The 15,853-nt window shown below is 34.0% G+C and overlaps 1 protein-coding gene across 1 annotated transcript in view; it reads left to right on the top strand.

Moving 5' to 3' along the window:
* Positions 1 to 1,199: 1,199 nt before the first annotated feature.
* Positions 1,200 to 15,853, top strand: part of LOC106472060 (transcription elongation factor S-II-like) — a 35,192-nt gene continuing 20,538 nt past the window's right edge. The window contains exons 1-2 of the mRNA XM_013932690.2: positions 1,200 to 1,497; positions 8,166 to 8,234. Of these exons, the coding sequence (XP_013788144.1) occupies positions 1,429 to 1,497; positions 8,166 to 8,234 (138 nt within the window). The 5' untranslated portion in view covers positions 1,200 to 1,428. The remainder of the gene's footprint in view (positions 1,498 to 8,165; positions 8,235 to 15,853) is intronic.

Here is a 15,853-nt window from a genome sequence, read left to right as displayed (position 1 = left end):
TCAGGTTTCTAGATTCTTTCCTCTTGCAACTATAACAGTCACACTTCGTTTCTATATGGTTTTTCACTAGCTTACATCATAAAAAGATGCACATACACGTAGATAAGCTATAATCCACAGTTGCACGCCCTCGGGGTCCATTTAGTATGGGTGCACAATTTCAGGTTTCTCGTTTCTTTGCTCTTGGAGCTATGGTGGTCACACTTCCTTTCTATGTGGTTTTTCACATAAAAAGATGTGCACGCATATGTGCGCACACATATAGATAAGACAAGTAATACCAAGGTAAACACCATCAGGGTCCACATAGTATGGGTGCAAAGTTTCAGAATTCTAGGTTCTTTCCTCTTGGAGTTATGGCAGTCACATATACACAGACATTCACGTGCGCACACACACACGTGTGGTCTGTCTCTCTTTGATTTCTATTTGTAATATAAGGAACCACTTTTTTCTATGTGGTTTTTGCTATCTTGCCTAATTAAAAAGATGTGCATGCATGTGGATAGATAAGTAATATCCAGGTGAAAACCCCCAGTATGGGTGCAAAATTTCAGGTGTATATGTTCTTCCCCTTGGAGATATGGCAGACACACTCCTTTTTTAAGTGTTCTTTCGCTAGCTTGCTTTATTAAAAAGATGCATGCGCCTATGCACTTGGATAAGTAATAATACACCGGTGCACACCCTCAGGGCCCACTTAGTATGTGTGCAAATTTTAAGGCTTCTAGGTTATAAAGCTTCTTGAAGTTATAGTGGTGCCACACAGACCCACAGACATGCCCTTTTATTTTAGATTTAAAAATAGATTTCAAAATCATGGAAACCATTCTTAGCTTTATTAAAATTACAATATTTTGATCACAATTCTTTTCGCATGTTTTATTTAAAAAAGTTTTCATTTTATATAATTTTTCAAATTTAACATCATATATATATATGGAGAAAGCTGTGATTGTTAAGAATGTAACTGTTCATATTTCACTCTGTACTAATAACATGAAATGTTAAGTGGATAATAAATAGTATTAATACATGACTTATACATCTTGGTAACATGTCTTGTTCAATTATTAATACTGTAGCGGGCAAAGTAAAATCATCCAATAAGCTTCTCTCGCATCATAACTTTCGCGGTTTTAGAAACAACAATAGCAACTAGGGGGCAATGTGCACGTAAAGATTAATATTAGGTAGCAACGGCATCTTTTATAATACAGCGCACTGGAACGAAGAGACTTGGATTGATGGAGAAAAGGGTCTAAACTATGTTTTGAGTGTACTTTTGTAACATTAATTTTGCGAGTTCTAACTTAATAATTACTGTAGTGGTTTAGTACTTTTTCGATCGTTTGCTTGATTTGAAAAGAAACATAGACAGAAAGAAGGAATATATATTGCAGATTTTGCTATATAAAGAAAATAGCAATGGGTTGTGAGGACGAAGTTTTGAAAATTGCAAAAAAACTTGACAAAATGGTGGCTAGTGGTGCTCAGGTACGTTGATTCATAATTGTTAATTTTTCGAAAATATTGTTCTGTTTTTTATCGATTTATTTTATTGTTGAGAAGCGTAGCGTAAGCTTTTCTTCAGGGCATGCTCTTTTATTCAGTAGTGAACTCTACAGTCTTCTGGATTCCACCATTGAAGATAGCTAACCCTAGACAAATCACACACACTACACAGTAACTTCGTTGAATAACACTAACACTAGTAACAGTGTGACTGAAATACTGATACTGCGCTACTATTACTGACGCTGAGAAGTCTTGTGATTCAAATTGACATAACAGTTATAATAGGGCCTAATAGTAATATACTTCACAACTCTAAGAACTTATGGCTGAGAGCAAAAAATATACAATTATATATCAACCACACTATACATGTGACATATACACTAATATTAATAGTACAGTGCTAAAACTGAGTAAAAGTAAAACCTTACCCTAATACCACTATTACCTGGGCTCATCAAGCCAGCTGAGATACAATAGACATAATACTGCTTGTGGCCTAGGCACTGTATACCTTAAGTTACATGGACAACAATTGTTATGGTGTGAACACAAGTAAGTGAAGTGCATTCATAAATTACTGTTTTACTTAAGCCGTTTACAAATTAGAATTAGGAAAAGGATTAATAACACAATATTAGTTATTTGTTTTATATACAGTTATCTAATATTCTTTTTACCTGAATTAACTTTACTATATTGAAAAGAACTGGTGAACCAGTTAGTTTTTCACTCTCCTGGAGCTAGTCAAGTAGCCACAGTGTCACTGATAGAAAACTGTATTAGTAATTTTGAGAACTTGTGAGCAAAAGCAAAGATGAATATACAGTAGTATGTCAACCACCAGTGCCAGCAAGGCTCTTTGTCCAGTGTTCTTCCAAGGGTTATAAAGGAGGATAAAGATTAAATGTGCAAGCCTCATGTTTGGTAGCATGGTGTAGACAGTGGCAGGTGCCTGAGGATTGGAGGATATCTAATGTTGGCTATATTTTCAAAAGAGGTTGATAAGAGTTGATCTCGAAATTATATACCATTTAGTCTTGCTTCTAAAGTGCAAAAATTCTGGAGAATTTGGTAAAAGAAGTTTGCAAAATAACCTTGTGAAATAGGATTTCATAAAAAAAACAACAAGAACATAAATCTATAAAGGCAAATCTTTCTTTAGTAATCTTTTAACTTTTTTGAGGTCATTATATATATCATGTGGATGATGGAAAGGGTGTGGATTTAGAGTACTTAAATTTTTCAGAATTCTTTTTTATAAGATGCCACAAAAAAGGTTAGCCAAGAAAATCATATTGGTGGAGGTTTGGGAAAATACTAATAAATTGGATAAGAGAAAGCACAACTTTTATATGAATGAAGACCAGTGAACCTTATTATTAGTGCCTCAGGGGTCAGTGCCTTGACCTTTAATTATTCTTAAGTCCATGCCTTTTTTCCATTATCCAGATAACATGTAGTATCATTGATGTTGATTTCTAATAAAAAATTAAAGTAGACCTAATCATAAAAATCTGTTGGAAATGCATTACATAACTTGACAGATATGTTGTGAATGGGATTTCTGTAATTTCCATTTCTTGATCAATATTTACCATAAAAATAGCCTTTGAATTTGAGGTTTACTTACAAGCCTAACAAGCTTTTGCAATGTCATATTGTATATTATAATTTTAACAGTACTGGGAGATGTACATAGCTTTATTATAATGCAATGTTTAAAACTACCAAAACATACTGCACACAGTTGTTGTAGAGCTGGGCAGTGAAAATTTATAATCACTTACACATTAGGCTAATTAATCAGTTGCTTTCAACTAAGAAATTATTCTCACATAAGACTTGAATTGTTAAAGTATATTGAAAATAGTATTAATCAAGAATACTTATTTTATCTAGTCGGTTATTTGTATTAGTTATGACACTAATCACTTAAGCTGAACAACCTTCAATTAATCAAAAATGATAATGAGAAATCATAATAGCAGTATTTTGATTATTTGGATAGTTAATTAAAAAATACTAATTTAACATTAACTCTCATCTGATTTCCTATTGCAGTGTAACGTAAAGTCTGATGACACAAGCGGTGATTTGTTGCTTTATTTTCAGTGGATTTCTACTTCAGTTGTTAACAGTAACATAAGAAACACAGACAATAAATGTGAATTGTTTAGCAGTTCAAACTCTGAAGAGAAGTACTTTGAAACTATGTTACCAATAATAAAGAAAAATGGGCACAGCTAATCCAACCCCTGAGATTCTCCTTTTGACAACACTTCATGTCCTGGCAATGTGCAACTCGTGTCCTGCATACACCAAACAAAATGGAGGACCTTAAAATTCATAAATTTAGTATGATAAATATGGAATCCAGCTTTATGTGGCTTAAATATAAGCTTTATGTGGCTTATATTTAATATTAAGGGCACCTTGCTTTATACAGGGCATTTGGATTCAGTTGAAAGGGCACCCTTAATGTTGAGGTTCTACTGTAAATAAGTATCTGGACATTGCAAATGAACATATTTATAACCAATAGAAAGAGCAGATTCTCCTTTATAGAGCTTTCATAATTCCTTCTTTTGATATCCCCTCTTAAAGCCATAGTTAGCAAGATTTGTTGGTTGTGTATGAGGATTATTCTGTTCTCAGAGCAATGTATAGTTTTTTAAGCTATCTTTATCTTATTTAGAAAGTCAAATAATCTTTTTGGACATTATTTTCTTGTAACTGATATGTTCTGTGTGTGTGTGTTCTAAAATTCATTGCTTTATATTTGTTAGGTTTCTATTTTAGCCACTAACAGTAGAATAAATAGGAGATTTACTTTTGAAATTCATTATCCATACCGAAAAAGGTGGATATCACTATTCATTTTGTTTCTTATAATTTCTGAGTCATCTCCTAACAATAGATTAACTACAAAAAATAATTGTGAGAAGTGTAAACACTGAGCATAAGTACTTTGAAATTTTGTGATCAGTACTAACAACACTATATATTTTATTTTGCACTTTGCAACCTTTATTTTTTGTTAAACTTTGTTACTTATCTACAATCCGGAGAATGGAGTATAATGTTACAGTAGAGAAGATGACAGGTAAAATACATAGCTTTACTGAAAAACAAAATGTTTAATATTTAAATATGAGGTTTTTGTTTTTTATTGGTTTTCACTATTTATTATTATAAAATTAACTAAAATGTGAAAAATAGAAACTTATTAGATAAGATAATGAAAAAATAATAATTTAAATCTTCATGAGGTATAATCACTGGCAGCTTGTGCATTATGCTATTTGATATGGTAACAAGATGTGACACATGATTTTCAACTTGTGTGTGTGTATTTTTAGTCAAACACAGTTCATAGGTCAATAAAGCAAAAGATTAATAAATATAAATAGGTGTATGCTGTTAAAAGATTTAAGCTATTTAGAAGAAACATTTGTTGTTTCCTGTTACAATTTGCAGTTATTCTAAAACAAAAAAAAGTAACAGATTTATTTCCTAATTTGCATTTTCACCTATTTTAGACATCAACAATATGATAAACATCTTTCTCAAGAAAATTCTAACTTCTGAACAATGAAAAATCCATTTTGTAGCAAGTTCACTTTATAAGAGCTGCAGGTATCCAAAAAATACTTTGAAAACAAATCTCTAATGTGCAAGACATATTGCCAGAGTTTCTGGAATAAAGCCAAGGCACAAAAATTTACCTTGACAGTACTTAATTGATGTTTATATTGTTATATTAGCTTAGAAATAATCAATTATTAGTGGAGGCCTCAAATAGATGGCTGTAGACTTCAGTTGTGTTGATTTCAGAAAACCTCAAGAAAGCTTTTATGTTAGTTTATAGCCCAATCAAATAACAAATATTTGCATTTAATGTTTCTTTTCAATACTATATTGTAGTATAAGGATGTCTGGTGGGTTTTTTTTAAACACATTTCTGAAACAAGTAAGGGGGTTTATACCCCCTAGATCTATATCTACTTATTCTATAAAAAAATTGAGGTTAACCCCCCCAAAACCCATCCCCAAGATCAGGGCTCGATTTTAAGGAAATTTCCAGGTTGTCTTGTGGACAACCTGACCTGTATCAGAGGTTGACTGGAAGGCTATATTGGTTTGCAAAAACAATTTAAAAAAGTACATAAACCCTCAAAAAAAAAAAGATCCAATTTCAACAATATTGATGAACAAAGACCCAATAACAAGAATTTTGATGTTTTTATATCTTATTTCCAAAAAGTACAATTAATGTTTATTTGGCAATTTTGAATCTTATTTGATGCCTTATTTCATGGGAAGTTTTGTTACATTGGAAAAAATAAGTCCAAACCATTCTAATGTTTCATAGTATCTTAAAGAAACAAACAGAACGGCAATCTTGGCTAATCACGTTCAATGTGTTCATTCTAACCAGCTTGGCCTGCATGCCAAGTATAGTAAAGTACATCCTGTAGTAAGGCTACACTTGCATAGTAACTCTCACACTTGCTACTATACCGTAATAGGTGCACAATGCCTGAGCACTGCACATGTGTACACACACACCAGTGATAGTATTGACCTGGAGAGAGTCAAAGCTAGCCTTATTTTATTTATTGTTATTCTGATTGTACTGATAAAAACCTTCATAAAATTTTGTTTGTAGTTATCATTATTATGTTCTGTTTAATTCATGGATTTTCATACTTTTCTCATGGTAGCTAGACCTTCTGTATTTCCTAAATTCGATTGGTCGTGTATGCTTTACTTTAGCATTAGGCTAAATCAAATGGGGGGTCAGTGTTTCAACTGACATGAAATGATAAAATTCTGAGTTTGATTTTGTAAATTTGATCATTTTAGCTCTTACCAAAGGTTTATCAATAAGAAGTTGAGACAGCTATGCGAGTTTTATTGTCATAAGCATCTATACTAGAAATTAATCTCGCTAAATATTTGTGTTATTGGCATTCATTTTCATTTCAAATTCTTGCCTGTTCAAATATATTCATACAAACATCACACAGCACAATGTGGTAATGTAACTAACTGAGCTGTATACACTGTACTGTGTTACCACACACCACCTTTCATACTCAGTTGAAATCCATACAAAATGTATGTGCATAAAGCAGCACAGAGGTGCACAGCCTGTCCATGATAGAAAGTTTAGTAATTAAAACAGCATTATTAGTGAATCACAAAAGTGAACTTTTCCTAATGTTTTAAGTCTCTTTTGATGGATTGTACCAGTATTCATCTTGTACAAAGTACAATCTTTTTCAAACAGAAAACAGATATTTATCTTGTACAAAGTACAATCTTTTTTAAACAGAAAACAGATATTTTTTTGTGTGGGTTAAAATTTTTGAGTTTATAGTTAGGGAATTTACAAATGATTTTGGTTGAGGATCAGAGTCAACATTACCTGTGTAGTGTGGAAATGGAAAAGTGTACAGTAGACAGCAATGCTGGTTTGAGTAATGTCCTACTCCAGGGTGCTAGTCGTCTGTTTGACAAAGCAGGGGTTTAAGTTGTTCATCTGAGGAAATTTTTAGTCATCTTGGACAATCATTAAAATCAAGCCCTGAAGAAAATGGACGGGGGGGGGGGTTATATCCCCCTACCCTAGATCCACACCTTTTACAACACTCAAGAATGCAGTTATGTAATTATAATTTAGAAACAGTAAATTTACACACTATTCAACATTTAAGTAGCCAGAGAGTTGGCAGTGGGTGCTAACAACCAGTTTCATTTCCTCTTAGCAGTTCGAAATTACTGGCAGTGGCAGATAGCATTAGTAGCTTTACAATAACAAAGACAAGGCATGCAAGTTTAGTGGCAGTGGGTATTGAACCCAAGTCTCAAATATAAAGGCCCTACCATACACAGTGCCTGAGCACTTCACACAAAAACACACACACATTTGAACTCCATACAAAACTTATGTACATAAAGCAGCACTATATGATTAGTTTACAAGACACTAGTGATGTAATTGCTGCTCATAGGTTGTTGATTACTCAATTAAATTGCCCAACTAGTAAGAGGAAGTTGTCATTTTTATGTACAGATCCATGGTTAGGCTTCATTTAGAGTTTTATGTTCAGTCTAGGGCTTCTTACCTTAATTGAGTTGTTGGAAAGGGTTCTGAAGAGGGCAACAAGGATGGTTCCTGGATTGGAAGACTGTCATCTGAGGACAGGTTAAAGGTCATAATATTATTTTTTCTTGAAAAATGGTGGAATAGAGGGGCTAAGGTTTGTCAGACTGGAAATCATTTGCAGATTTTACTTTGGAATAGATGGTCAGCCTTTGGACTTGGAAGATGCAACACAATTGGAAGAGTTCAAGAAAAGGCTTGATAAATAATTAAAAGTGTGGAAGTCTTGTATAGTGAAAACTTGCATCAACATTTGGATAAATGTACCATAGTGCTATTAACTACATTCTTATATTCTTGAAGTTATACATTTTGTACAAAGCAGCCAGTTCAAGACCTTGTACACAACATTCTTTAAATTACACTTACCTTACACTTCAAGTAAGTTCAGTTGCTGTTTTATTGTAGTCCGCTACTAGTTTTGGTATGATAGATCTTACTTGTAACTTTATGTATAATGTTCATTTTCTTTCAGGGACAAGATCAAGCTTTGGATCTTTTGAAATCCTTGCAGGAGCTCCCAATCACATTAGAAGTCCTTCAGGTAAAATATATACAAATCTCAACATTGCACAGTTTTTATTTTTGAACTTGATTTTCAGTTGTAGAATTTGATAACTTTTTCATAGCAAATTTAATTCTGACATGTAGCATGTAATCTGGATTTTTTTTATCTCTTACTAAAAGTTATGGAATTTATACTGATTATTCAGGCTGCTGGATGGTCCTGTGCCATAGGGTTTTATTTTCATAAACAATGGAGATAAGACTTTTTAGCTGCTTCAGATGTTATTGCTTATGGTGAAAAAAGCATTCATCCTGGATGAGTAAAATTTACCAGTTTATAAGCAACAATCATTAGGTGCTTGTCACCTTTGATGAAAAAAATTTATAGTACCCATTTTTGGACTTAACTTTATTACAGAGATCTAAGAACTAAGTGAATTTTTTTTTTCTATATAACTCTAGAAACATAAATACAATATGAAAACGTAGACAGATGTATTTGTTTTTATAACATAAACATAGGTTATGAATAAGTTTTTTTATATTGAGGCTTTATTGTCATTGTCTTTAATAGAAATCTTGAAATGATTTGAATAGACAACTATCACACTCACCAAGACATGCTCAATCTGCTCATTGTCCCTGAATCTGCATGATCTTCCACAAGAACAATTAGATTGATAAACCACATTTGATGTTTTTGGTAAAGAGATTCCTGTCTTTATATCATAAAGAAAGAAAGAAAACAAATATCCTAGTTTAAAAATACAAAACATGTTCACCAATGTAACATAAAGTTTTAAAAATTGAAGATTTAAGAACTTCATACATCTGGGTTTGATAGTGTTTATTTGTTCAACTTGTCAAAAATTATTCTATATAATAAAAATAAACACAAATTATACTGTTTAATAAATACACAGGAGAACAAACTCTTTATGAAGAAATTTGTAGGTGCTTAAGGTCTTATGTGCACCTTAGTACAATATTGATTATATGCTTGATTTAAAAAGAAACTGTATAGACAGCTACTAATCATTTATATTATAGATTATATTTTACAAAGAAAATGGTAGTGGCTAGTGAGAATAAAGTTTGAGAATTAATAAAAGATTGGCAAAGTGATAGCCAGTGGCATAAAGTATCTGTTAACTTATTCAAAGTATTGTTCTGTTTTTCATGAGTAATGAATTAACCTTCGGTTTCAAGTCCAAGAAATCTAAATTTTTATCATTTGAAAATTGTTGAATTTCAGATAGCTCATATGGCAGACCTTTAATTATGATAAAGTACCTTACTTTTGTTCCTTAATTTTTTATTATTACCCCCTCTTTTTTTTGTTAATTTTCACTCACCACTTGCCTTGATACTCCCACCTACCTCCATGTTTATTGACATGGTACAGCTATGCTGTAATATACAAATAAACGTGCATCAATCCTCCACCAGTAGGAATCCAACACACCCTCCTAGCACAACTGGCTCACTTTATGCTGTAGAACCCAATCTTCACTTCTCAATTTGGCACTCAACTGTTTGTAATGCTCGCCACTTTTGATTCTTGTTTTGCGAACTTTTTAAAAAATAGTTTGAACTTCAATTTTCTGCAATTTATTACAAATTGAGTTCCTTTCCTGAAAGAAAAAATCTCTTGCTTTACCAAGACATTGTTTTTGCAACCAAGGTGGTTCATTTGCATTGGGTTACCCACTTGTTTCATTTTGATGAATTCACAGTTTAATGTTACTACATCTTCAACTGCTTTCCATACCACTGACCAACCACAAGTTACTGTGGGTTCTGGTTCAATGTTATCAGCTGAGGAGGTTTTGGCCCTTATCAGACAAAAAAACAAAAGTTAGAATCTTTCAAGATGTTTGAGGGTTCTCCTGAACCTTAACCAGTTCTCCCCTGCCCCGTGGGAGGCTGGGTGAGATGAAGGATTTGGATAGTCTTTTTCTTCCTCTTTTCTTTCTGTGCAGTCTTGCTCGACACCAGTAGATGCACCTTGACCTTCATCTTTTCTGGACATAGTGATACGGGTGTGTGCTATGTCTTTCTCCCCTTTGTTGTATGACCCCTCCCCTTCCCTTTTATGTGACTTGCCTGCTTCCAATTATTTGATTTTCCATGCCTTTCCAATATCTGGTTTCATGCCACTCATTTCGGGGATCAGCATTTCTCATCCCTCACATACTTCTGAGGCTTACAAGTTGGCTTTTCATCATTCTGAGAATCCCTTCCTCAACTCTCAGCAGTTGGATTATTTTATCCCTGTTTGGGGTTAAGATCCTGATACCTCGGTTAATTTTTTCCAGGTTCAGTTCTCCCACCTTCTCTAACCTTCACCACTCTCCTTCACTACCTCTTGTCTGAGGCTATCCATCATTCTCCTGAGGGATTTTCAGTAGATGCCCATTCCCTCCTTTTTGCCACATGACTCCTTTGTGTTTGGGATCTTTTGGATAAGTTTGTGTGCATTTACCCCCCACATCTTTGTGGGACTTGCATATGGGTCTACCTGATTCCTTGGTTTCAGCTCACTTGTATCATTCCATGTTCTCCCTAGCCACTTGTCTGTCTCAACCTTCCCCTGCTCCTTGCCTGTTCCATACTTTTATGCACCACTGATCAACATGCCACCAATGGTTTTGGTGACTACTGGGTAAGTACAGGTACAGTTGGGGCAAGGCTGTTCTATTTCACCCTTCTCTGGCAGACCTTTATCATGGGTCCTTGGGTTCTTCAGGTCTTGTCAGAAGGATTCTCTCTTTGTTTCCTCATCTCTCCTCCCTTATCATCCTTTCCTGTTCCCTTCCCTCCTCCACGAGATCCCATTTCCAGCCAGCATATTTCTGAGGCAGTCCATGAATTTCTTCTCAAGGGCACTATAGAACCTGTTTTTCAATCCCTTCTAAGTGTTCTGTTCCTAGTTGTTCATTGTCCCCAAGAAGACCAGGGACTGGCATTCAGTCTTAGACTTATTCTGTCTGAACTTCTACATAGATATTCCTTGGTTTACCATGGAATATTTCCTGTCACTTTTATGGGCTTTCATTCCATGTTTCTGAATGATGAAAGTCAATGTGTTGTATTACTGCCTTCATATCCCCATACCCTCTGCATCCTCTCAGTACCTTAGGTTTGTCCACAAGGATTGTATCTATCAATTCCAGGCCTTTCCATTTGGTCTGTCCTTGGCTCCTTTTGTTGTTGTTTTTTTTTTTTTTTTTGGGTTGGGCAAGGCTTTTGCCTGTCTGCTCCATTCTCATGGGCTAAGTTTCTGTTTGAAAACCATGAACATCTAACTTCCTTTAGCTCCCTCTCTACCAGCTTCTTTCTAACACACTGTTTTTTCTCAGAGAAGCTGCTTGTGTGGGTTGGCTGGAAAAAGTGAAGAAGTCCGTTCTTACCCTGACTCAATATGTCGTTCACCTAACTCTAGTTTTAGTTAGGCCAAGCCTTCTCCTCTTCGAGTGAGGTCTGTGGAGCTCTTGGTTCAGAAGACTTGATCCTCCTCTTCTTTTCCCTTGCAGGAGGTTCTTTCTCTTTTGGAGAATTGGACTTCCTTAGAGGCCCTCATTCCCCTCAGTCGTGCTGACAAGTGCTCTCCAATGGGTTTTACATGATCAATGGGGCCTTGCCAGGTATCTCCAAAATCCCTCTGTCTCCCTTCCTCCAATTTTGCCTGGTGGCTGGACAGAGACACCACCAAAGCTGGGGTTTCTCTTCCACCTCCTAGACTGGATTTAACACTTTTTTTCAGATGTATTTCTGATATGTTGGAGGGCATATTAGGACATTTGAGATACCTTGGTCTTTGGTCAAGTCAGTTTTCTATATCAATCTTCTGAACCTCCTGGCTGTTCATTGGCCTTTGGATCATTTTCTTCCAGTACTGAAGGCAAATTTGTACAACTCGACTGTGATCTCTTGCATCACTTGACAAGGAAGCTCCTGTTCTCAGTCTAGCTGTATTGACACATTGAATTTTCTGTTCTGGGCCCACAGCCAGCATGTTCTCCTGCTGGCTTGTCATATCTTGTGTGCTCTCAATCTTGTTGCAGACTGGTGATCTTGGCCTGACAGGATTCTCCCCACAGAATGATCAGTTAGCTTTGCTTATAATCATATTACAATTCAAAATTGTTTTGAAGCACTATGTTTTAAACATTACATTTTATATTAGATTGTTCATTTGAAAAACTCATTTTGAAAATTCTATAATATTAGGATACTTAAACAGTGCCTTACCCTGGAATGTTTGAGTGCCTGGTAATTTTCATGGTCAATGTATAAAGTGCAAATTCATAACAGAGAGAGAGTCCATGGACATTTGAATTAAATGTATTGCACAGAAAATCAAAATTTGTGCAAAACTGATATTTCTTGTACTTTTTTGTATGCAAATTAGCCACATTTAACAAATGTTATTAACATTTTATTGCCAATCACAACTCCAGACTACATTTATCTTCACCTATACTCTCATGGGCAGAACCCTGCTAGCTTCTTGTAGTGTTTTGCAAGTTTAATTTTGGTGATGATCATCAGCTGCTAACTTTTTTATGTTTATTATCCATGATTGTAAGGAAGTTGTATTTCTATGAATCTTGCCAGAATTATTTTGTTAACCTGGTATAAACATGTTAAAATTTAAGAAGGAAAAGCATTATAAATGTGTTAAATTGTGTTGCCACAGAAATGGTTTCAGTTAGAGATGAGCTTCTGACATTTGTGATGATGCATGGGTGGCTCAAAAGATCCTTGGTGAACTTGTCACAAAGTATTTCAGATTTTATAATACTATATTAGGGTAGCTTTCCTAAACATAATTTCCAGTTCCTTCATGTAAGTGACTAGGTTTTTATGGACTCTTCAACTTTGCAGTTTTTACTTTATCCAGTAGGTAAGCTTGATCTCACATTGAATTGAAACTTTGATACAACTCTGCTATGGATTCATCAAATACTGTTACTTCTCATTCAGATACTCTATGGCATTGAGCTCCAAAGTGTCCAATCTTAGCTTGTTCAGTGAAATATTTGCTTTAAATGCTTAAAAAATAGTCCAGGTCCTGTACATGTGAAGGTTGATAAGTTTATATGCTTAACATCACCACTATTGGCTGGTATCATCAAATGCTGAGGCCTATACATTTTTTTTTTTACCTATTAATAGATGAGTTACATTTTGCACTGTTGCAGTGACTCCCTGTGATTTCTGGAAGCTCCACTGTTGTCATAAGCATATTGGCTTTTTCCTTAGTGTTGTGAATCAGCATTTTAGAGGTCCCTGAACTGTTGTTCATCTCCCTGAGGCTGGATGGAAAACATTAATATGACACTGTATGTTTAAGTGCTTCAGATCTCAATTCCTTCTCAATTGCTGATTTCTCCTGTACATCATAAAACCTTCATTTTCATCAAAAGACCTCTCTGTTGCAAATAGAAAATTGTGTGGCCTTTAATTTCCAAAATAATAAATCCTTGTTGCTTTTATTAACTTAGTCTGTGATATTCATTGGTAAAGTTTAATTCAGTAAGTAGTTTATTAATACTCAAAAAACAGTGAGATATGACATAATTTATATGTAGAATGTAAAATAAGTTGGACTCAACCATAAATAAACTAGACACAAATGTTTCGTTTTGAAACTCAAATATTTAATGAACAAACAATAAATAGGAAGAACTTTCACCTAAATGTCTGTGTTCAATTATGTTGCTTTTAACTGATACATTTCTCTCTTGTTTTTATGACAACTGTTGAGTACACTGGGCAATATGCAAAGGTATAACTGGGAGAAAAATGACTTTTGTTGGGATTATATATGTACACATGCCCCTGAGCTATATTAAACCCCCCCAGAATGCCTTTTCAACCATTCTTTAGGCAAGCCTCCTTGAAAGGAAAGGAAAACCAATTTCTGACGTGTATAACTTTATATTACCAAAGTGCAAGATAACTTGCATAGACCTACTTAATGATTCATACACCTAATTGGTCAGGTGTGAAAAATAGTCAAGTCTTGATACCAGCCTACAGTCATGTGATAGAATCCTTAAAAGAAAGATTATTATTATAATTCAGATTTGGGTATGCCATATTCTTTCAAAGTTAATAAGAAAACCTGCACTACAGTTTTTGAAAATTGCATGAATAAAGATATATTTATTTGTGTAATGCTGTAAAAGTGTTTAGCTTATGCTACTTGTAATGACCCTATCCTGACTTGTGAGCATATTTCATGTGTCAAGTACATATCAAATTTCAGAGTTTAAGTCAAGATAATAATTTCAACAATTTTTTTAGTTTAAAATAAGTTATTTTATCATTTTATAACATTTATTTAGTGTAATTCTAATAGAACAATAAAAAAACAGTTCAAACATTTCTGCTCATCTTGGAGAAATGCCACTTGTAAACAATACACTTAGTGATTTTTTTTAGAATTTTTCTGCCAATCTCAAAGCATATGTTTATAGTTGTTAAGAAACTATTGTCCCTTGTGAATATAATTCTCAAGGTTTTCTTTCTCACATGATTTTCCTTCTCTTTCTCTAATTTTACTAGTATTGTCTCTGGTTCCCACCACCTTTTATTATCTTGCAGCATGTGATGTAAACAACTACCAATAAAGTTCACCCTTCAAAATAGAGCATATTATGAACTATTTACATCAGTGTAAGATGAATGAAGAGTTATGAGAAGTAATTTTATGGTTTCATGGGAAATAGATAGGATGTAGCTCCTGCAGAGTAAGACAATTTAGAAGACTCTGAACAAATCACAGACCCTTTTATATATAAAAGAGAAAGTCTATAGAATGTTTACATTATTGAAACTTTATTTTGTTAAATTATATTTGTTTGAAAGCTTCAGAAATTTTATTATTTGACAGGACATCACATAATCCTAGTTAGGTTTAGAGAGTAAATTAGATGGCTACAAAATATTCAAATTAGGGTTCTAGTTTACCTGAATTCCTGGATCCCATATGCACAAGAATTTGTTGGGGTGCATGAGATGTGAACCCCTGGGTACTGAATATGCACTGTAAAACACCCCATATGCGAGGCAAACACCAGTACTTTGCTTTGAACTTTGTATCATAAAAAAACTAAACAGCATACAGTTTGCACACAGCTGTCCACAACCAACTTCTAACAGGTTTCATCAATGACAAAAAATTGCATGAAAATAAAGCCATCTAAAAGTACCACAGGATTAACCTTTTCACCTCAGGTAGGTCAAAGTGCGCATGACACCACCTTTCACAGAGTTACATTCAAAATTTGATTAAATAATTTTATTATCAATATATATGAATAAATTTGGCATCAGAATGTAGGTAATAAACCATAGCTTATTATTATTTAAGTTTTAATTTCTTAATTTTATAAAGAAATATTTTTATAAAATTCTATGTCTTCCTTCTTCTTTAATTTTCTTACAACCCCTTATAGAAGTACGAAATTTAATGTAAATTATTCATTATAATGTTTCATCATTCAAGCAAAGCATAATTTACCTAGCCTTCAATCTTATTTAGTTATAGAGCAATACAATAGAAATTTGGATCCCTCTTGCCACATTCTCTCTTTCAGAACTTGCCAGTAGTTCTTTCTGACATTGAAGACTATATTATTTATG

This window comes from Limulus polyphemus, unplaced genomic scaffold (genome assembly GCF_000517525.1).
Source record: "Limulus polyphemus unplaced genomic scaffold, Limulus_polyphemus-2.1.2 Scaffold5055, whole genome shotgun sequence".
Taxonomy (NCBI): domain Eukaryota; kingdom Metazoa; phylum Arthropoda; class Merostomata; order Xiphosura; family Limulidae; genus Limulus; species Limulus polyphemus.
Note: the sequence above shows the minus strand (reverse complement) of the source record. Positions and strands in the feature narration are given on the sequence as shown.